Genomic DNA, 23,091 nt, shown 5'->3' on the forward strand with positions numbered 1-23,091 from the left:
CCCAGAAGCCCCCCTTCTCTGCAGCAACATTTGCCCCACCGCCGCTGCTGTGCGGATGAACTTTTCACCCAGGCCCTCGAAGAGATGGTGCCTTTGTTTATGGCTTGTCCTGTAATTTCCGTGAGCCGCCGAGAGCCAGGCAGCAGGCGAGCGGAATCCAGGGCTGCTCTCGTGGGAAGCGAACCAGAGGCGGATTTCGGCTGAGGGCATCCCAAGCAAAGGGGCCTCTGGTACCAGACCGGCCATTCAGGCACCGAGCCGACCCTCCGGCAGAATGTACTAGAGCAGGGGTAGGCAGGTTCGCATCCCACCAGGCTCAAGGTTGACTCAGCCTTCCATCCTTCTGAGGTAGGTAAAATGAGGACCCAGATTATTGGGGGCAATAAGCTGACTTTGTAATAATGCCGCTTGGGGTGTGTGTGTGAAAGCCCTAATAAGCAGGCATATACATAGAATGAAGGCTACTGCTAAGCTTGTAAGCCGCCCTGAGTCTTCGGAGAAGGGCGGGATATAAATGTAATAAAAATAAATAAAATAAAATAAAACCTCGGCTCTTTTATGACTCATGGACTTCAACTCCCAGAATTCCTGAGCCAGCTATCCTGGCTCAGGAATTCTGGGAGTTGAAGTCCATGAGTCATAAAAGAGCCGAGGTTGCCTACCCCTGTACTAGAGGCTCCCAGTTCCTGAACAGTCTGTCGCTGAGGGGGAGAAGGGGAGGCCGAGGCAGCGCCGCGCCATTGGGGCCGGGGAGCGGGATCGCCGGGGCAGCCTAGCCGCGTTCCGGCGGGCTTTTCCCTGGGGAGGGGCCGGGCCGAGCCCTGAGCTCCTTCGCGGGCGGGCGGGGGATTTTCCCGAACCAGCCAGCAGGAAGAGCGGCCGCCTCCCGGGGCCTTTGGTCCGGCTGGCCGCGGCGGCGGGAGCCCGCCTCGTTCTTCTCGCCCGCGGGCCTCGGCGTCCAGGCGGCGGGCCTGCGGGGGCAACGGCGGCCGGCGCGGCCGCGGCTCACAAGGGGTTACGGCTGCTTGGGCGGGCGGGCGGCTCCTCCTCCTCCGCGCGCTGACAGCAGCCGCCGCCGCAGCAGCCGCCGCAGCTGTCTGGCGCTCCCGGGCCCGGCGGCCGGCTAGTCGCCGCGGGCATCCGAAGCGGGGGGGCGGTGCCGGCCACGGAGCCCGCGAGGAAGGCCCGCCGCCGGGCAGGTGAGGCGGGTGCGCGCAGCTGCGACCTAGCGGCCAAGCGGGCGGGCGTCCCCTCGGCGTTCTGCGCATCCAGCCGGCGAAGGGGGCCGGCGGGGCTCCTCCGGCGCCAGGGGGCTGGGCCGCATTAGCCTTCCCCCCCTTCCAGGATTTCTGGCGGCCCGCGCGAAGCTTCCCAAGCCTGAGCCGGGGAGAGGCGGCACGTGCCCGCCGCCCTCCTCCGAAGCCGCTTCTCGGCCTGCGGGGGGGGCTCCTCGGCCAACGCCCGCCGGTCTCCCGCGGGGGGGGGGTCGGGGAGCTCGGGAACTGGATGCGCGCGCCCGCCCGGCGCGCCCACTGCGGCAAATTCCGCGGCTGGCGCCCTCTGCTCCGAACGGCCCCGCCCGTGCCCCGCTCCCAGCCGCTGCCCTCCGGCCGAGGGGCCCGCCGGCCTCGGGGACAGCTGGCGCCGGCTCCCGCGGCTGCCCAGGGGGCGGCGGCGGCTATAGTCTCCCGGCCGCGCGGCTGCTTCATCCCTGGAGGGCAGCGGTGGCGCCCTTGCCCCGGGCCTCGCAGCCCTGCCGGGCGTCGGGGCCCGTCCCTCGGGCAGTCGGCGGGAGTGCGTGCGAGCGTCGTGGATCGGGCAAAAGGAAAGGCAGGCCGGAGTCTGGGGAAAGGGCCCCCAGGCCTCGGCCTCGAAGCTCGGAAAGCAGCGGGAGGGCCGCCCTCCTCCCTGGCCGGGGAAGGTCACGCGCAGGCAGGCAGGCAGGCACGATGCAACCGCAGAGTTCAGCCATCCGCCCTGGGCTCCATGGGGGGGGGCGCCCCAGCGGGCCCTCAAGGGAAGGCTGACCAGGGGTGGCAGCTGTCTCCAGGGAGCAGAGCAGAGCTCCCTTCTGGGCTGCTCCTGCAGGCAAAGGGATCCCCTTGGAGGGGGCAGACTCCTTCGGGGGTCATTTTCCCACCTGCCATCCCTCACCCGTGCAGTCCAGTCCAGAGCAAATTGGAGAGTTTGGGGGGGGGGGGAAATACTCTCCCAAGATCTCGGGGCTGCTCACAAGAGGACCTTCTGCCCGCTAAATGATGGGGGTCCTCCTGAGGAGGGATCTGGGGCACCTTCCGCTGGCAGAGAAAGGGTTCTTGCCCTGATCACCAGAGCAGAGGCTTGGTTCTAAGGGTGCTTCTAGTTTCACTCCAGATCTCTTGGGTTGCTGTTTCAGAGCTACAGGCCAGAGCAAGGAGCCCCTAGTACAGGAGTAGGCAACCTTGGCTCTTTTATGACTCGTGGACTTCAACTCCCAGAATTCCTGAGCCAGAATGGCTCAGCTTGGAAACTCTCCCCTCAGCATGGCTGGCTCAGGAATTCTGGGAGTTGAAGTCCACGAGTCATAAAAGAGCCAAAGTTGCCTACCCCTGCCCTAGTAGTAGTAAGAAGAGGCTGCTCAGCGGGGATCTCAACCAGCATCTTTGTAATCCAGAACTTGACCATTTGCTGAGCCTGCCGAGGGCTTAGAGATGTTTCTGAATCTGTTATCTCTTGCCTGGATAGGCCGTCCTCCCCATTCTTCCCGCCCTAGGAAGGTTACTGGTGGGAGCAAAACTGCCGGTCAGGCAGGAACCTTTGCATTGTCCAGTTTCAGATTGCACATCAACTGTTTGGAGATGAAGATGAGGTCTAAAGCCACCTCTGGATTGGATGTGAAATTTTCCTGTGACGTGATTGCCACAACAGAGTGAATTTCCAATCCTTCCCAGAAATTCCTATCTGAAGGTTGATGTCCCACAGCACAAATAGCAAGGATCCACTTGGCAGGACATGGTTGGGGTTTCTGTTTTCTCAGTGTTAGCGGGCCACCTTCACAACTCACCATCTCCACAAGAGGTCACTATTACATTGTTTCCGATGACCATTAGCACCTTATCACTCCTAGAGCACCTGAGGCAGGATTCAAAAGCAGGGAAGCAGATCTAAGAGGGCAGTAGCCCCATTACCAGGAAGCTAGGTCAGGGGTAGGCAACCTTGGCTCTTTTATGACTCGTGGACTTCAACTCCCAGAATTCCTGAGCCAGCCATGCTGAGGAGAAAGGGAGAGGTTTCCAAGCAGAGCCATGCTGGCTCAGGAATTCTGGGAGTTGAAGTCCACGAGTCATAAAAGAGCCAAGGTTGCCTACCCCTGACCTAGGGTTTGCTAAGGCACACCAGGCCTGCTTGCTCACTCATGACCAAGGTATGGGCAAAGGTCCGTCTCTTTCTGCCTCTTTCTCTCTGACCATCTATTTAATCTATCCAAATTTGAAGTCGCCCATCTCCCTCACAGAGGGACTCGGCATTTGTCAATAGTGCTCTGGGCCCAAAGCCCCTTCAATCTAGGCACTTGGACGCTGTGCTGAGGCAGTTTGGTCTGAAAGGGAAGTGAGCATCAAGTAGCCCATTTCCCTCCCCTCCCGCTCACCACCACCTGCCGAACCTCCTCTGAAACATTCACCCGCCAGTTTCTCCTGCTTTCCATTGGTTCCAAGCCAGCAGATTCAGGGATCCTCCTCTGCCACTCCCAACTGCTTTGTATATCCACTTTGGGGGAAGGTAACCAGCTACCCCGTTCTCCCTGACCTCTGTCTCTTTTCATTCTCTTCCCCACTTATTTTTATGGATATACAGTTTCCCTTAGCTAGGTTTCTGTGAGACAGTGTGGGTTGGCTTGCTTATCAGAATTACCTCTGCTCTTTAGCAGCAGGGAAACCACTTGGCAAAAACTAGGAAGAATTAGAAGTGGTTTGATATTTCTTTCCCAGCAATCTGTCTTTAAAACACTTGTACACCACCACCACATCCGGAAAGATAGGTCTGAGTCCTTTGACCTCCAAATAAATCCATCTCCAACTCACATCATCAACTCCAAGGTAACAGATAGTCATCCAGAGCATTTCGCAAAATGCTGGGATAATGTTCATCCCATTATTGGCTTTTTAATATTCACAGATTTTGGTTGGTTTTGCAGAAGTTTAGTTTTGTGTTTTGATTTGATTATGTGCCATAAAATTGGTATTGACTCTCAGTGATCACAATAAATAGAAATTCTTTATGTATTTTGAACACCCACATTATTGTGTGTAAGGAAAGAGAGAGAAGATGAGATTAAGTTCATGGACAGATCCAGTAGTGAAGGATGTTGACAGTGGCAAAGATTCCTCTGGGGTTACTGTCGGCCCCATCGGTTGGCATCATCAAGGTAGGAAGGGCCATTGAAGCTATCAAGGTAGACCTCCAGGCTGTGCTTAACCCACCTCAAAGAAATTACAGGTAGTCCTTGACTTACAGCCATTCATTTAGTGACCTTTTGAAACTACAACAGTACTGAAAAGAATGGCTTGTGATCGTTTTTTCACACTTAAGGACCATCACAGTCTAGTTCATTAGCTTATCTTTTGTTGTTATGTAGACTCCACCAATTAGATGTACTCTTTAATAGTACACAGAAGGTCTGTTGCCATTGTTATTAATGTCTGGTCTCTTTAACTGGCTTAGAGCAAATTTATACCAAAGCACTTTTGTTAAAGGTAAAAATGATAAAAATAAGTTTTTTTGGGGGGAAAAACCCGTTACCCATTTAAAAAAATTCTTAAATATTTTCTTTGTTAAGCTTTTTTTCTTTAAATCAAAGTCTCTTTCTTTCTTTTCTTTTTTTCTAATCCCCAAAGAAGGTTTAGCTCATTAAAAAGGAATTCTTGCCAAAAAGGAAATCTCTCTCTACCTGTAGATTAATTACTTCCTAGAGTGATTAAGAAATGCCTTATAGCAGTGATGGCAAACTTTTTAGAGACCAAGTGCCCAAACTGCAATCCAAAACCCACATTTGTATCATCGGGTGCCGGCTGGGCGTGGCCCATTGGGTGGATGTGGCCCATTGGGTGGGTGTGGCCCATTAAGTGGGCGTGGCTGCAGTGGTAACGGCAGACGGTGGGACTAAAAAGTTCAATCAATCAATTCCAACTTTGTGAGATCTTTTTTTCCCGTGAGATGGTGAAATTGATTGATTGATTGAACCTTTTTTTTTGTACACGGCGGTGGAGGCCTAAAGTGAAAAGGTTTTATAAAACCCAGCCGAAGGCCTAGGACTGAAGGGCGTGCGTGCCCACAGAGAGGGCTCTGTGTGTCACCTGTGGCACCCGTGCCATAGGAGGTTTGCCACCACGGCCTTATAGGTTACATCACAATTAAAGAGCAGAGGTGGAATCCTGGAACTTCCAGCAGCTTGACTTTCAAACGCACTGCAAAACTTGCTTTTCTGCAATTTACTCATGAGCAACCGCTGTCCAGAGTGCAAATGCGTTATTATACAATTGATCCAACAAGATCACATCAACCAGAAACCGCCTTCCAGACCGTGCTCTTGGCTTCTTCAAAGACATCGGCCTGCCCTTATTTCCCACCAGAAGCCCTGAAAACCGAGGGCATTTTCCTTGCAGTTGGTTCATAGTTGAGGAGAATGAACAGGAGAAAAATATCGACATGAGCAACAATTCTTCCACTGTGAAGAATTCAGCAAAGACCTGGTCATAGTAGCCTTGAGTTTTGAAGCAAACAGGGGACCCATGTGCAATTGGCAGATCTATTTGAAAAACAAAACTCTTCTACTTCTCTCCAGGTCAGAGGACCCTTCACCACCAGAGTGAGGACCTGGACACAGTCATCTTAGTCAATCCTGATGAATGGAGCGCGGTGTCAGAGGTAAAAACATACAAGGCCAGCATGTTTGGTTTTGTCAGAGTTCCTGCAGTGGAACTTTACGATGACCTATCGAATATGAGCTAGAATGTGTAAATGTCTTGAGCCATTCCCCAAAACTGCGTGCTTAGCTACGGCATCGAGGCCCTGCCTTCTAAAAAGTAAGGTGACCTCCCGCTCTTCCTCATTACTGAAGTGCAGTGTATTGATTCTCCTGAGCACTGTTGGGTGAACAAGAGTCCAAAAGTACCACAGAGCTTGGCAGGTTTTTCTAAATGTTGGGGGAGGTGGGGCACTTCTGTTATAACATTCTGAAAACCCAGATGTCACGAATAGGAAGCTGAAATCCATCTTTGATGTCAACAGGTCCGTTCTTTGATATGTGACTCTTCTGCCTACAAGCTGCTAGTCCTATGTGGGCAGAGCTCTGACCAGGGAGGTGATTTGATTCTGCAGACTGGGACCTTCACCTACCAGAAACTCACCGGGATATTTGCAGATCCAGAGGTAAGTGGATAAACTTGGATCCCAATTAAATCAGGTAGCTTTGTTCTCTTGCCTCTAGTCCTCCCCTTCCTTGAATTTAATTTTGGGAGTCTAGTAAATTATTTGACTTAAGTCAGAAGCTCCCTGTGGCACTAGCAATTTGAGTTGCTGAGCTGGAGACCATTTTACATGGAGACTTGCCACATGACATTAATTCAGAGACATTAAGTATGTTTTCCATCATCTGAACTGCATAAATTAAATATTCCAGAGATCTTGGATACTTTCTTAGACTCTTTAGAAATTCATTTCAGGTAGCTGCTCTTCTGGTCAATGGCAGTGATTAAATAACATCTTTATGTGTATAGTTCATATAAATGTACTATAAATTTGTGTCTATATTTCATATAAATTTAAAAAACAAGCATGTTTCTAATAAAAATAGTTGTAGGTTATCCAGGAGTAACAGATGATTTATAGATTGTTGATTGAGTAGTGTTTTTTTTAAAAAAAGCTGAATTTGCATAGCAATCACAGAAATAATTTTTGAACTTAATCAAGAAGATTTCATGATTACAGCCTGTTTTGAACTCTTGTAGGTTGCCCAGCTTCTCAGTAATACTGATCTGGCTTCTAAAACCTCCCTCACAATATCGTGCTTGGGAGAAGGAGATTGGAGAAATCTTGGCCACTCTAGTTTCGAAGACCTTTTTTGTCTGAGAGTTAATCCTGATCCAGTCCTGCCAGAGATGGATGGGATATCTGAATTTGCTGAATATGTCTCTGAGACAGTGGATGTCCCTTCACCCTTCGATCTTCTGGAACCCCCAACCTCTGGGGGGTTTCTAAAGCTCTCCAAGCCCTGCTGCTACATATTCCCAGGAGGAAGAGGGGACTCTGCTCTCTTTGCTGTCAACGGATTCAACATTCTGGTTGATGGTGGCTCAGACAGGAAGTCCTGCTTCTGGAAACTGGTCAGACATCTGGATAGGATTGACTCAATTCTGCTGACCCACATCGGAGCTGACAATCTCCCAGGCATTAATGGACTCTTGCAGAGGAAGATTGCTGAGCAGGAAGAAGAGCAGTCACAGGGCTCCACTAACTACAGTGACTGGATAAAGAACCTTTTGTCTCCAGAGCTCGGGGTGGTTTTCTTCAATGTTCCCGAGAAGCTCAGAATGCCAGAGTCATCCATGAAAGTCAAAAGAAGCATCGCAGAAGCCAGCCTGACCCTCCAGTACCTCAACAGGCTAAGCATCAAGCCAGAGCCTCTCTATAGAGTGGTCACCAATATTGTTGAGCCAATCACTCTGTTCCACAAAATGGGTGTTGGGAAATTGGACATGTACATCTTGAACCCCGTCAAAGAGAGCAAGGAGATGCAGTTTCTCATGCAAAAGTGGACTGGAAACAGTAAAGCCAAGACAGGCATTGTCCTTAATAATGGGAAAGAGGGGGAGATTTCGGTCCCCTATCTAACCTCCATCACAGCCCTTGTAGTGTGGCTTCCCGCAGGGCCAACAGAAAAAATTGTACGAGTTTTGTTTCCAGGAAATGCACCACAAAATAAGATTTTGGAAGGTCTTGAGAAACTCAAGCATCTTGATTTTCTGAAATATCCTGTAGCTACCCAGAAGGATATGGCTTCTGGCACACCCTCCTCTGTGCTTAAACAGTCCAAGATTAAACAACGGACAGACAGTAAAGAGAGCCTCAAGTTATCGCTTAAGCCTCCTACAACAAAGGTAGTTGCTGAAGAGGGCTCTAAAGAGATGAAGATGGAGACCGTAAAAGAGGCTAAAACTGAGAAAAAAGGGAAAGAGCATTCTGAAATGCTTCAAGAGAAGCTGGTTAAAACAGAAAAAATAAAAATGGACTCCAGCGATGCTCTTAGAGCTGAGAAAAGAAAACTTGCCAAGGACAAAGTTGGCAAAAAACATCTCAAAGAGAAAGTTTCCAAACTGGAAGAAAAGAGAGACAAAGAGAAGAAAGATGTTAAAAAGGAGAAGAGGGAGATTAAAAAAGATGATGGAAAGAAAGAAGAGAGGAAAGATTCAAGGAAAGATGAAAAAAAGAAAGAAGCTAAACCAGAGATGAAAAAAATTTCTAAGCCAGACTTGAAGGCCTTTACCCCTGAAGTAAGGAAAACTTTATACAAGGCAAAAGTTCCCAGTAGAATAAAAACGGACAAAGTTCGTACCAAAACTGAGAAGTGCACCGCTGGAGAACAGAAGTCTCCAACTGTGCCAAAGAAGCACGGCCAGCCTCAAGACCCACCGCTTACGGCTGAGGAGAGGCTTGTGATATCTTCACCAGAGGACCTGACCAAGGATTTTGAGGAGCTGAGCACTGAAGAGCAAAACGTATCTCATCCTGCGTCTGTTGCTTTAGTAGCAGAGACTGTCTCCAAGTGTGCAGAAAGACAGGATCCCTGTGACCTGGCTGTTGAAAAGGGGATGCTGATATCCAAAGGGACCAGTAGTTCGGGGTTGCTTTCTCTGGCCATGCCAGAGGAGGAGATGGCTTCCCCCAAAGGTGAGGTGATGGAAGTCGGGAAGTCATCTGAAAAACCCGATGAGAAAGCAACCTTAGCAGAGGCTCTTGGGCAAGACCTGGATGAGAACGCCAGAAGGAGTGTCGGAGAATTTCCAGGAAAAGGGAAAGATCAGATATCATCACCTAGGGAAGAAAAAAATGCTGCTTCAGGAAGGGATTGGGTGCCTCCAGGTGAAGACACAAGCTTGAAAGAGAAAGATTTGTTTAGAAAGGCAGAGCTGGAAGGGACATCAGAAGAAGATGTAGAGACAAAAGGCGAAGAGTTAGTAAAGAAAGAGCTTTGTCAAGTCCAGCCGCCACAAGGCCCATCTTTGCTTTCTGATGGGAAAGGAAAAGAACACAAGGCAGAAAGAGTGAACTCCAGCAGAGTCCCTGGGAAGTTGCCGGGGATCAGGGAAGGGGAGGACTCTCATCTGGGAAGCATCCCTTTCCCACCAGGAGAACATATTTCCTATATCCAAGATGAAACCATCCCTGGCTACTCAGAGACAGAACAGACCATTTCGGATGAGGAGATCCATGATGAGCAAGAGGAGAAGATGGCGCACTTCAAGCCAGACATTGGCAGCTATGACATTGCAGGATCAGATCAGACAGACACCTTTGAAACTGCTAATGGGATCCAGACTCTCACAGCGCCTGAAGTTGCCAAAGGGTATGCTGGACAGGAACCTGAAATCCTTTCCTACCCTACAAACCTTGTGGCAGCCCCTTTGGCAGAAGAGGAGCATGTCTCCTCAGCCACATCCATTACAGAATGTGACAAACTTTCCTCCTTTGCCACTTCGGTTGCTGAAGACCAATCAGTTGCATCAATCACAGCTCCACAGACAGAGGAAACAGGGAAAAGTTCCTTCCTGTTGGATACAGTGAACAGCATACCTTCCTCTCGAACAGAGGTCACCCAAGGCCTAGATTACGTGCCTTCTGCTGGCACTATTTCTCCCACTTCTTCCCTAGAGGAAGACAAAGGCTTTAAGTCTCCTCCTCCAGAAGACTTCCATAGTCAAACAGAAAGTGAGAAGAAACTTGAGGCCTGCAAGAAAGTTTTGCAGCAGCAGCAAGAATTTCCACACTTTGAGAGGCCTTGGCAAGCAGAAGAACATTACAATGCCCTAGTGTTTTCACAGCAAGGGCCCCTGGGAGATAGTTCAAGCGAAAGATCCATGGAAGGACCTCAAAAAACTACCCTGCTTTTGAGTGAAGCAAATGCACACTTGCTGCAGGTACAACAGGGCTCTGGCGATGCTGAAGATCGCTGCATAAGCCCTGATGATAGCACAGTCAAGATGGCATCTCCCACCCAGTCAGGCCCCACTAGTGCAGGGCACACACCTTTTCATCAATCCCCTATAGAGGAAAAATTGGACACTGCAGAAGCAGAGATGTTTGAAAAGGCAGCAAAGTCTCCTGTAACGGGGATTGAAATAGAACGACCCAACAGAGCAATGAATGTATCCAGAACATTTGAAGATGAGGGGGAGCATCATGAAATCAAGAAGACATGCCTTCATGACTTGCCTGACCTGGAAGCAGCAGCCATCCCACATGCAGGATTTTTATCTGCACCGAATGAAGACAGCCAGCATTTGGAGAAAGAGGAGCTAGCAATAAGCTTCTACCACAAGCAAGAAACTATTGATATTTCTGACCTGGATCTTCCTGCTAAAGATAACCTTCTAGAGAACTTAAAAGATGCTTCATCTAAGAATATCGACACTGCTGAGGAAGACTCCCATGAAAGCGTTGTTAGGTCTGAGACTGAGGTGTTCTCTGTTTCAGAAATACCTCCGCCAAAAGGTTGGGAAGCAATTTCAGACATATCTAGAGATGAAAAATCTTCACAAATCATTAATTTACCAGGAGAAGAAAAGGCATCTTCTTTTACGGATGAAATTCCTGGGAAGACATCATGTTCTGATAATTTCATCACTGAAATATCTCAAGAGAGTTTGCATTTGACAGAAATTGGCTTAGAGCTCAAAGAGTCTGCTTCTCCAGAAGATACTAAGCTTGTTCTGAGTCTTCATGAAGAACCCCCTTCGTATGTTTTCAAAGAAGAAATTTCTCCAAGAGATACTACACTTCTGCTTGCAAAAGAGAGCCCTATTAAAGAAGCATCATTGGGCATGCTTTTGGAACAACTGTCTCCTAAAACTAAGCACCAAGCTTCTCCAGAAGGAAGCCCAAGCACAGATGAAAGATCAGAAATTGATGTCAAAGAGGATCCATGCAGTTCCTGTTTAAACTTTCAGCAAAGTCCATTTCTAGATGCCACTATAATAAAGACTTCAGCAGACCCTTTTCTGGAAAATGAAAGATCAGCTTCCTTAACAGAAAAACAAACTCACAAGGAACTACCTCCCAGACAAACATCTCCAGACCCAAGGTCTTCAAGCTTCACATCAGTGAGCCCAGTTTTAGATAACAATGCCTTGGAATTTTCATCTGGAGAGAAAGAACCTTGTCAATTTCTGGAAAAGAAAGAGGAAACAAATGAACTATCTCCAAAAATAGAAGATCCTTATCTGGGAGAAATAAATTATGAGAAGAAAGTGTGGTGTCCAGAGGGAATGAGCAAAGTACCATGCAATGAACAACAACTGAAATACGACAAAGAAAAGGGAGAGTCTACATTTTTGGATGATGAGGTAGACCTACCTGCTAAGAAGGAAGAAAACATTCACTTTGTGGAGATTGAAGATATTCCCAAACGGGGTGGTTTGGATACTGAGCATGGCTCCTTTCAGGAAGACACTGCCAATGAGAAGGACAGCGTTTTATTTGTTGATGACAAGCCTGTGTTGAAAGAAAAGCCAGCTCCCCAAGCAGATCCTAATCAAGGTGTTTTGAATTCAGAGAAAGCTGAACTTTGTAGCTTTGAAAATAGTCACTCTTTTGAACTTGAAAGTGAGCCAAAATCAAGTCTGGAATGGGCTTTTGTGTCCTTTCCACACCAGGCTAAGATGCCCACTTCAGTGGAAGGAAAAGAAGAACCTCTGCCTGAATCTAATCAAGTAATGGAGAAAGTGACCCCACAACTGTCTTTTGACCCCATGAGTGAAGCCGTGGAGACCCAGGAGGGAAACCAAAATGCTGATGAGAAATCATCTGAGCATCTTTATGATCACACAGATGGAAATACAAAGCAGCCAAGAACTTCTGCAGCTCTTCGGAAGGCAGACGCAGGGTCAGAGGAGAATAGACAGTTTTATCCTGACCAAGAAGGCAGAGGAAGCGGGGACCTTGACATCCCTTCACGAGATGCACATTCCTTTGGCCAAAGCAAGTGCTCCGGGTGGCCAAACGCTCTGGACCCCTCCGGTCCCTTGGAGTCGCACGATTCCAAAGCGAAGGCAGGTGAGAAAGGGCAAGAGAATGAAGAGAGAGAGGCAACTCCCTACCCTCATGGAAAAACTTTCCAGTATGCTGATGTCTATGGGAGTGCGGCGATGTCTGATGTTGGCCACCCTGGAAAGGATGCAGTGGCCAAGAGTACGCAAGCATTGAGACCTCAGAAGGAGGAATTCCTCTACCCCATTTCCTCCAAAGAAGAAGATTCTTACCTCTCCACTCCTACTGAGAAGGAACTCTCATCCCCAAGTTCACCAAAGGTTACGATGGGGCATTCCTTTAAATACACGGAGGTCATCGAGCAGTGCTTGCAGGATCCGTGTTCCATGACATCCACAGACACAAAATCTAAAGAAATCCCACTCCCACCAGAAAGCCCAATGAGCCTCCAGCCTGCCTCCTCTTTGGGAGATACGTCGTTCAGGGACGTGTTCAATCAGAAAGATCTCATCATCCCCTCTGAAAAGATGAGCCCTTCAGATAAAAAACTCAGCCAGGACCAGGAGTCTCCTACTTCAGAAGGTTTCCATCCCAAGGACATTTATTATGAGAAAGCTGAAAGAGAAGACAGTGCTAGTGACTCAGAGCTAGAGAAAGGGGCCAAGGAGAGGTCAGAAAAAGAACCAGAGTATTCAACAGTGAAGCGAAAGGAACTCTGGACTGCCTCAGAGAAGGACAACATCTCTGTTCCAGGGCAAGAAGTCTACGATGGGTCATTGGGAGAGGGAAGTCCCTCCAAGAAAACAGCCAGCGACAGCCTTGCAGATCCCAGCAGACAGGAAGGGGGCTCAAATGTGCCCCAGGGGGCCATTGAGCAAAAGCAAAAGGACCTCTTGGAAAGAGCCTGTGATGATGTTGACCCCAAAAGCTTTTTACTTGCAGCCTCTGCTAAAGACAAGGACTCCCCAAAGGGACCCGTCCTCCTCCCAAAAGGCCTTGACTGTTCTTCCTCCGGATTTGAACTTTCTTGCCTGGAAAAGCATGAGCCATCCATTTTGTTCAGACATGAAGCCCATTTCTCCTCACACTTGGAGCATAAATCTCTCACCTTAAACATGCCTGAACCTGAAAGAAAGGGTCAAGAGGATGAATACTTGGAGGTATCAAAGAAAGGGGATTCCCCCTTTGTAGAGCTATGTGAAGAAGAAGAAGAAGGAAAGCTCCCTTTGTGGACATCCCCAGATTATCTGATCCACAAGGGGTCATCCAGCCTGCCTGAGGAAACTTTCTCGGGGACCTCTCTCTCTGCAGGACACCCAACAGGTGGCAGCCCCCTCCCGAGCCTCCAGTACATCTCAGGGGCCAGGGCTGCAGAGACAGGGGCTCAGAGCCCACACACCCTATCTCACGTGCTTTCAGAAGAGGCCGCTTTAGAGGCAGTAGAGGATGTTGCCTGCACAAAGGCCGTGCAGCCATCGGAATCCACCTGCACAGTTGGCTGTTGGCCACAGCCAGCAAGCCCCCAAGAACGGCCAGCAGCAACCGCTCCCCTCCCTAATGTCCTGGCTGGTTCTTCTAGTGGTCAGCAAGAGGCGGGAGCGACAGCTAATGGCCCCACAGAGGTCAGCCTCAATCCACTCACTTTTTATGATTCATCACCCATTTCAGAAAAGTCTAGGCGGGTGGGGGAGGAGCAGGAGGAGGTCTGTGAAAGGCCGGGCCGTCCTCTGTCCCTGGTGAGCCCTTCCCAAGAGGACTTCCCAAGTACGCGGTTGAGCAGCCAGACAGAGGAGCAGGGTGACACTTGCCAAGCAGTGGAGCCGTGCTTCACGGCTATATCTAACTGTGGGCAGAAATCTTACGAGCGTAAGCAAAGAAAGGGCGAATTGTCTCCCTCATTCATCAACCCGAGTCCTCACGATTCATCAGAAGACAGTGAATTTTCACAGGTTAAAGGCCCTGTTTCAGTAAAAGGAAAGCCACATTCAGCTCCTGGTGGCCACAGACCAGCTACTTCTGCTGTGGAAGAAACTCCTCCCACCTCTGCCAGTGATTCGGGGACTTCTCAGTCAGACTCAGATGTTCCTCCAGAAACGGAGGAATGTCCCTCAATTACAGCAGAGGCAGCCCTAGACTCAGACGAAGACACTGATTATCTCCCAGTCGACAAAGCTGCAGGCAGTTCCCAGCACGGCACAAAGTCCGGCCATGACCCCCTGCCTGCTTCCTCGGTAGACCCTCCGCCTCAGCCTCCACACCCAGATGTCTGCATGATGGATCCTGAAATCCTTCTTATTGAGCAGAACACGAACAGACTTGACAAGATACCCAAGAAGGGCCTGAGGGATAAAAATAAAGCATCGAAGAAGCTACTGGGCAAGTCCAAGTCCTCCTCCTCGTACCAGAAAGCGGATAAGCAATTACTGAGTCCTATGAAACAACCATCTGACAGGTCTTCGAAGCCAGTGATGGCTAAGAAGGAGAAACTGCTCAAGCCGCCCTTGGAAGACCGAGAGGAGGGTTCTCGAAGCACCCACACCAGCCCTGGCAAGAACCTCATCAACGTTGTCAAAACCGGCCCAGGTAAGAATGAACGGAGGTACAGCAGAGATTGGGAAGGTTCGGATCCTCCAGAGCAGGGGTAGGGAACCTTGGCTCTCTTATGACTCGTGGACTTCAACTCCCAGAATTCCTGAGCCAGCTTGGCTCAGGAATTCTGGGAGTTGAAGTCCACCAGTCATAAAAGAGCCAAGGTTGCCTACCCCTGCTCCAGAGGGATGACTGTCTGGGGAAGGTCAGCCTTTCTGTCAGGGGGCTTTGTGGGGTCACAAGAATTAATGAAATACACAGCAGAGAGTCGTGTCAATTCCTCCCCACCCCCCTTTATTAGTAATACAGGGCAAGTTACTGCTTTCATTTTTATCCACAAAAATTATTTAGACAGAATTAAATTAATTACAGGGGCTAAATAAGCTAGATGCCTCCTCCCCCCTCCATTGCTTTATCTGCCTTTCTGACTAGTAGTAGTGAAGCAACAGTGAAACTATTAAAGGCTTTCTTTACATGTCCAAGAGTTTTAAGTTCACTCTCTCTCTCTACCGGATACGCAGCTTGCGGTGTTGACAAAAACATGCACTACAGTTTCTAGATTCCCACTTAGAGTTCAGTCAGGGAGATGGTCACCCTGAGCAGCAGCCTCAGTCTGGCAGGATGGGATTCCCTCTCTTCATTCTCCTCAGCTTCTCATGATAGCAATTTGTGTCCCTGGGGCCCATCTTCTCTGGACCCTGCTCTGGAACAGACCGTTGTTCAGCCGTGTGACTTTATCTACACCATCTCAGGATCTCCAGCCAACTTTTTCCCCCCTTCCCTAGAACGCCAACAGATATATTTCAAGTCTTCCCAGTTCTCCCTCCCTCCCCTACCTCTTAACCCAGGGCTAGGCAACCTTGGCTCTTTTATGACTGGTGGACTTCAACTCCCAGAATTCCTGAGCCAGCATGGCTCAGCATGGAAACCTCTCCCTTTCCCCTCAGCATGGCTGGCTCAGGAATTCTGGGAGTTGAAGTCCACCAGTCATAAAGTGGCCTAGGCCAGGGGTAGTCCACCTTGGCTCTTTTATGACTGGTGGACTTCAACTCCCAGAATTCCTGAGCCAGCATGGCTCAGCTTGGAAACCTCTCCCTTTCCCCTCAGCGTGGCTGGCTCAGGAATTCTGGGAGTTGAAGTCCACCAGTCATAAAAGAGCCAAGGTTGCCTAGCCCTGTCCTAACCCTAACCCTCCCCCCTCCTTTCTCCTATACAGAAATTGACGTCTGTGAGAAACTCTGCTGTCTCTCCTTATGGCTACTGCCAGCCCAGTTAATGAAAAGGCTCTGCCTTTGGCTCAGGACATAGCAGGAGGACACACAGGCTTGGGATGTGCCATTCTCTCATAGACCCCTCCCTTTTATGAAGGGTTGGGGTCATTTCTCCCCTGCCTTCCATTGCTTCATTGATATCTGCATGGCAGAGAACATTCTTTGGCTCCCTTCCAGATCCAGTCAGGAAAAAAAATCAGCAACTTGGTACTATATTCCTGACGGATTTGAACTGCAAACATGTATGGTTGCAGAGTTACTAGTGCTTGGACAGCAGGGCTGAGGACAAAATTAAGAAAAGGGACCTGGAGTGAAAATTAGGACCTAGAGTTGCTGAAGGAAAATGGCTGCTGGCACTTGTCTATGGAGGTTCTCTGTCATCCACATCCTGGTTGTCCCAAATGCTCTTTTTCCATGAGGCAACTGGACATCCTTGTTTTTCTTTGAAGAAGTTTCGCTTCTCATCCAAGAAGCTTCTTCAGCTCTGACTGGATGGAGGGGAACGGAAGGATTTGTACTCCTTGCAGAAAGCTGGTCTGGTCAATTCTTTTAGAGAATTGTTGAGGCCTCTTGGAGATTTATCTGTGTCCTCAGGGTCACCTGAATCATTGAGAGGTTGGAGTTGGGCTTTCTGCAGGATGTTTTTCTGCCCTGTGTCCCTTCACCCAACAGCCTGAGCACTGTGTTCAACAGTGCAGAAAACATCTTGCAGAAAGAACAGCTCCAACTTCTCAATGATTCAGGTGATCCTGAGGACACAGGTAAATCTCCAAGAGGCCTCAACAATTCTCTAAAACAGAGGTCCCCAACCTTTTGGGCACAGTGCCATGGAGAAAGATTTTTCCGCGGACTAGAGGGTGTGTGGTTTTGAATACTGCCTGCATCCCAAGGATGGAGCTTTGCTTGTTTGTGTGGCCTGCTTGTTGGCATGCTGTGGACCGGTGCCAGTCCACGGACCGGCGGTTGGGAACCCCTTTCTGCAAGGAGTATAAAACCTTCCAATCCCCTCCATCCAGTCACAGCTGCTGAAGCTTCTTGGATGAGAAGCGAAACGTCTTCAAAGAAAAACAAGAAAGTCCAGCTGCCTCGTGAAAAAGCACCTTTGGACTGTTGTCATGTTCACTAGGCTTGAGCTTCATTTAGGCTATGGACTCCTCTTTGTGTGAGCAGAGATCTTGAATTCAGGTGGCTACCTCGGCCAGGCTCTTGACTTTTCAAGGTCCAACAGAGGACAGGAATTGGCCAGCCGAGATGTCAGTCTGAGATCTGCATCCAGAACTAGGGACTGCTACTTTCATTGGAAAAAATTTTTTGTCCCTTCTGCTCAGAGGTGTGAGAGAAATTTCAACGAGTTATACAAGACCCTTTGGAAAAGACAGTGGCCTGGAGTTAGGTTCTAAGAGCTTTGGATGATGAAGCCTTTCTGGGGATATTGTGGGGACAAACAACCTCCTGGGCCTGAGGTGGTTTGGCTTAGGGCCTTCACAGGGCAGGGAGCTGGGAGATATCAAGTATCAAAAGTATCAAGATATCTAAGGGTATTAAGCTCATCAAGCTCATCTTGTTTGCTTATACAGTATTTTAAACATTGTAAAAAATGTTTCAGTCATTTAGTGATCTTTCTGCTGAAAGCCCACAATGTAATTTTCACTGTTCACAGCCGAGCTACCAAGGCAGTTGCTTTGCTCATCTCATAGGCCTGAAGGCGGGGGTGGGCAAGGGAGGGCAAATCTACCATTCTCAAGAAATTTTGGGCTGCCAGCTTGAAGATTCTCATGACCTCTTCCACAGTAGTCTCCTATTTAAGTCTTTCTTCTGAAAGAAAAGGGACAGTTAGTGAATCAACTGAAATGGATGAAAGGCACCCAGGATCCTGTTGCTACTTCAGAAGCAGTCAGGAAAGAAAAAAGATATATGGAATAATTACTAACAAGTACAATTTTAGCAACTTATTACTTTCTCTGACATTTCAGCAAAAGACCTCTTCTTCCATATCTCATCTCTTATCTATAAACAAATTATAAAGTTCACTAGGTCCTAATTGGCAAAAGTTGATTAAGGGCTACCAGAAAGAACATCATCTGTGTCTCCAATTCCATGCCAAAATGCACGAGGACAAACCTTTAGGTGTCTGAAAGGAGCCCGACTGAAGGGGGAGACCTGAGGCTTTTCAGGATTGGAGGAGCTGAGGAATAACACCCTTGCCCTGCGATTTACTGGACAGTCTAGAACAGAGGTCACCAACCTTTGGGACACCAGGGACCGGTTCCTTGGGGAGAGGACAGCAGAAAGTTTATTTGCCTACATTTCTCAGGAAACTTACAGTGGAAGAGCATACAAATCTAGGTCATTCTCACTTTGTCTAGATAGTTTGTAAGGGAGAGAAAGTGGGTGCACTCCAGCATCTTTATACAAGTGTCATTTCAGAAAAAACTATGCCCGGGAAGGTTGCTTTCCACCAAAATGACACTAAAAAGAGTCTTAAAAGATGCCAGTTCAGATCCTCACCATTGTGTGTGAAGGTGGACAGATTAGCACAGGGCTTTTGTGGCACCTGGCAGGTGGTACGCAACCATCCTAGAAAAGTGGTAGCAGGGGAGGGGAATGAGCTGAACTGGTAGCAGCACCGCACAAGCCTGAGCGAGAGACGGCTGGAGCTGCAGGGTTGTCAGGGTTCAGCGGAAGCGCCAGGATCAGCGCCAGGCTCCAGCTGGAGCTTGGTGCTGATCCCGGCGCTTCTGCTGAGCCCAGAAGAAACGCCACTCAGCTGGAATGTTGCAGCATCTCCAGGGTCTTGTGATTTACATTCAGATGCTTGGCAGCTAATTCATATTTATGACAGTCACAGGATCATGTGAAGTGACCAAAACCTGCTGCAACCACCCAGCCGATGGGGGGGGAAATAAAAACCAAACACCCCCCACCCCACCCCCGCTGCCAATCCCCAACAGAAATGCTCACAACAGTGAAATCCTCAGACAGGAGGAAGAGTGCCGCCTGGCGGGCAGGCAGGTGTCTTGCTCGGCTGTGGCTTGGGGGGCACTTTTTCCAGTGCCATTGTAACTTCAAACAGTCACTAAGGGAACTGTTGTAAGTCGAGGACTACCTGTACTTCATCACTTTTTTTTTGGCCATAGTTTTTGACACCTTGCTAGGTGACTGGTGGTACTCAGATGTTGCCATATGCTAAAAGTGGTACAATGGGTGAAAAAGTTGAAAAGCCCTGGATTAGCAGAATGGCAGAAGGCCAGTTACTTTTAAGCAAATTGTCCTTTGGTTATTGGGATGCGTTCTGCCAGGATTGCCTTTGCTTCGTGGGGGTACAGGAGTCCAGGAGGGGTCTTGCCAACAGGGCCTGGCAGCCTTTAGGGAGCTAGCTGGCCTTTGAGACTATTTCTGGCCCAGCCCCAAGTTCTAAAGGTTATCTTAAGGGATCAGTTCTTCTGTTTTGTGAACTGCCCAGCAACTTTAGTAAAGTGTTAAAAAAAGAGAGAGATGTTTCTTAGACTCTCTGTTTCTTCCAACCAAATAATAAGGAAAAGTTTCCGATTGTTTCATCCTTGATCAAAAACCTCCATTTTCTCTCCACAAGTTTCCAGCAGCCCCAAAAGCTCCTCCACCTCACCTGGAACACCTGTCTACTTGGACTTGGCTTACATCCCCAACCATTGCAGCGGGAAAAATACAGACCAGGAGTTCTTCAGGAGAGTCAGAGCTTCTTACTATGTTGTCAGTGGGAATGACCCCAGTAGTGGGGAGCCCAGCCGTGCTGTCCTGGATGCCTTGTTGGCGGGAAAAGCCCAGTGGGGGGAGAATCTGCAGGTAGGTGCTTGGCTGGCCTCCATTTCCTCAGGAGTGGTGGCCTGTAAGAACCATTTCTGTAGAAGGTGGAAATGAAGTATTGGGCCGTGTCCCCTCAGCCGTTTGGGAACAGCTGCAGGCCCAAGGATCCTCTTCTGCAATTGAAACCTCACTCTAAGAAGAAACATCCACTCTGATCCACCAGCTGGAGTCCTGTCCTGGAACTGAGGGGGCCAGAGGAGTTTCCTCCTTTAGAAAGTTATCTTGCCTCCCAAAGTTCAGCTTTTTTCTGACAGCCCAGCTCAGGATGAAGGCCGTCCAGTCTCCCCTCCCCCCACCCCCATCAGTCTGCTGGCCTGCAACCGCTTTGTTGTAACAACACTCACCCACCCTCCCACCCCCATCATGCAGAAAGTGGCTGCGGCTGGCAGTAGAGTCTGCACCACCTCTGGTTGTCAAAGACCGGCAAGTGCAGTCCACAGCCTTTTCACACGCAGTCCACATCTTTTTGTTTCTCCAGGTAACTCTGATCCCAACCCATGACACAGAAGTGATGCGAGAATGGTACCAGCAGACTCATGAGAAACAGCAGGAGCTGAAGATCATGGTCTTGGCCAGCAGCAGCACCGTTGTGATGCAGGACGAGTCTTTCCCTGCCTGCAAGATCGAGTTCTGAGCTCTGAGCTGCTCCTCGTCTCCTTCACCTCCCACGCAGCACTTGGAAGACCCGTCTGCTCCCCACCGCTTGATTTGTTTGCCTTTCCTGAGTGTCAGCTGACCTCGCCAGGAGCAGCCCTCCATCCGTATGGTTCTTGCTTGCCAGAGCCCCCGTCCCACACGCCTGGACGTCTGCAGAGTGGCCCCACCACTTGCTTGCTCTCCCTGGAGTCGCTACCAAGGAGTTTGGCTCCCTCGATTTGGTTTGCCTGCACCGTTTTTGCCCTGTTCCTTCTCATCCCATGGCCGAGTTCCCTCCTGCTGGATTTCTGGATTCGGCTGTTGGGCAACCCTTGGAGACTACGCTTGAAGAGGATGGGGGCCTGATGGAGAAGACAAGGCTCAACCTCTAGAACAAGCCAAGCAAGGAGATGGCCTCAAGGCCCTACTTCCTGGGGAAGCTGTACGGAAGAGAATGCCTCCAGAGACCAGACATAAAGTGGCGAATGCCACTTCTTTGGCACCACTAGACCCTTCAGTGAGATGGCACAACCCACCTTCCCCTCCGTGGCACAATAATTTGACTGGGGGAGGTTCCTGTGGTGAACCTGTGCCCAGGCTGCCCTATTGCCCTTGTCCAAGGGCCGGAGGCTGGGATGGCTGGGATGGCTCTGCCACTCTGCCCACAGATCCCATCCTCTCAAAGGCCCAGCTGAAAGCAAAACTTTCCACTTTCTGTGATATGATGTGGATCAGCACATCCATGCAAAGCTCTCTGTGACGGGTTGGCGGCTGAGGCAGCAGCCATTGGCAGCCGCCTGGTTGTAATTCTGGGCAGGTCGTAAGGAAGCATCTCTTTGTCCTCGGCAGGAATCGATCAGCTTGGAAGATGATACCCTGCGCCCTTCAAAGGAGAGAGCGGACGAGGAGAAATAGAGCAATGTTTTTTTTCCTGGTTATTGTTTAATTTATTATTTTCTTAATGCTGTGTACATTTTCATGTACAGGTACAGTTGTTTTGCATTTGTGTTTTAAAACGTTTTGACTTTTATTGTAGGCTCAACTCCCAGGTCACAGGGTACTCAAGTTTCTACCGGTAAATGCTGCAAACTGACAAGAGGATGAAGAATTCTCCCCTCCCCCCATCACTTTGGTGACACACATTGGAATCCTTTGCTCTGCAGGGACCCAGGTCAGACTTGGGACACCTGGTCCTGGATGAGGGGAAATGCATGCCAACCTTGTGTGGTCCCCGTGGCTTGAATTGCTGCTCTTCTGACGTGTTTAGCTGGCAGACCAAGTGTATGTCTGTAGTTAGACAAGTGAATGTACTGACCCACTTATGAATGTGTCTTAGAAGCTGAAGCTAATGGGGGGAGGAGGGAGGGAGGCAGGCAGGCAGGGAGACCAAGAACCTTTCCTTCCTCTTAAGTGGTACAAGGACTCTGACCCATCCGTTCCTCCTCCTCCTCCTCCTCCTCCTCCTCCTCACACAGCCGTGCCTCAGAGTCACTTCAATATTTTGTAGTTTTGGAGCAAGCTTCCGCAGGCTCCCCTTTCCCATTTTATGGCAAAATTTGTAAAAACTGTTGCTCATCTTTAGCCATGAGAACCAATTTGACCTTTGGCAACCGATGGAGAAAAAGACTGCTTCCCCTGTTCCTGCATGTGGCAGTTAGTACCCGAGTGCTCCTGTTCCTAGGACTGACTTGGCCTCCTGGCAAAGAAAGCGAAGGGACCCTCCTGCTGAGTGGGGTGGAAGTCTCACCCGAACAGCACGGTTCTCCCTTCCGCTCCCCCTCCAATGTCTCGCCCGCCTTCATTTCTGTGTGCAATACGCTGTAATGCTAATAACCGCAAAGGAATGGGTCTGCGCTGACCAATAAAGCAACATTAACCACATGACAACCTGTGTGAGGCTCTCCCTCCGGCACGCTGGTGATCGCAAGGCCAAGAGAGCCATTTGGGCCCAGCAAGGCCCGGCTCCCTCATCCAGCTATTTAAGTGGGATGCTGCTCATCTGGCTTGAAGGCGCTTGGCCACAGGAGTGGGACCCCTGCCTCAATCCAGCCACAGCTGGGTTTACCTAGTGTGCTAAGAGTTAGGAACATGAAAAGGCCAGGGTGGGTCTTGTTGAACAGGCTGTGCCCTAACAAACCACAGCACAGTGGAATATCTTGATTTTGTACATATGACGCTCTGAGGCAACGGCTGGGTTCCCATATTGGGGATGCATGGAGATGCAGCTGATCAGGAGCTGTGGGGAGATTGCTGCACAGAAGGAATGGCTGTGCTGTAGGTCTCTTTCTTTGGGGCTGGGAAAGGGGAAATAGGACTCATCAAGCATCCCCCAACCTTCAGGTGGTGGTGGTTCCTCTTTGCCTTGCAGTGCCCACTATTGTTTTCTCTCTTTCTCTCTGTCTCTCCCTCCCTCCGGCTGCTGGCAATGCAATAACTGGGGGATACTTTCTCTTGGAGATTGCAAAGCTCTCCCTCTAGCCACCCAGATATCCCAAACAACTCAAATTGGGCT

At 49.6% G+C, this 23,091-nt stretch overlaps 1 protein-coding gene across 3 annotated transcripts; it reads left to right on the forward strand.

The window, feature by feature from the left end:
• The first annotated feature begins 1,069 nt into the window (after positions 1–1,069).
• Positions 1,070–21,926, forward strand: MAP1A (microtubule associated protein 1A). Of its 3 annotated transcripts, none has more exons than XM_083371601.1 (6): positions 1,070–1,199; positions 5,822–5,904; positions 6,268–6,408; positions 6,987–14,823; positions 19,693–19,922; positions 20,422–21,926. In XM_083371601.1, the coding sequence occupies exons 4-6, from the start codon at positions 7,137–7,139 to the stop codon at positions 20,575–20,577; spliced, it is 8,073 nt and encodes a 2,690-aa protein (XP_083227727.1). In that variant the 5' UTR covers positions 1,070–1,199; positions 5,822–5,904; positions 6,268–6,408; positions 6,987–7,136; the 3' UTR covers positions 20,578–21,926. The 3 variants fall into 3 exon arrangements, with proteins under 3 accessions (XP_083227727.1, XP_083227728.1, XP_083227729.1); XM_083371602.1 differs by having other exon boundaries at positions 1,090–1,208; XM_083371603.1 differs by lacking the exons at positions 1,070–1,199; positions 5,822–5,904; positions 19,693–19,922 and having other exon boundaries at positions 6,281–6,408; positions 21,616–21,926.
• The last annotated feature ends 1,165 nt before the right edge of the window (positions 21,927–23,091 follow it).

Source organism: Vipera ursinii, assembly GCF_947247035.1.
Source record: "Vipera ursinii genome assembly, chromosome: 11".
In the NCBI taxonomy this organism is placed as follows: Eukaryota; Metazoa; Chordata; class Lepidosauria; order Squamata; family Viperidae; genus Vipera; species Vipera ursinii.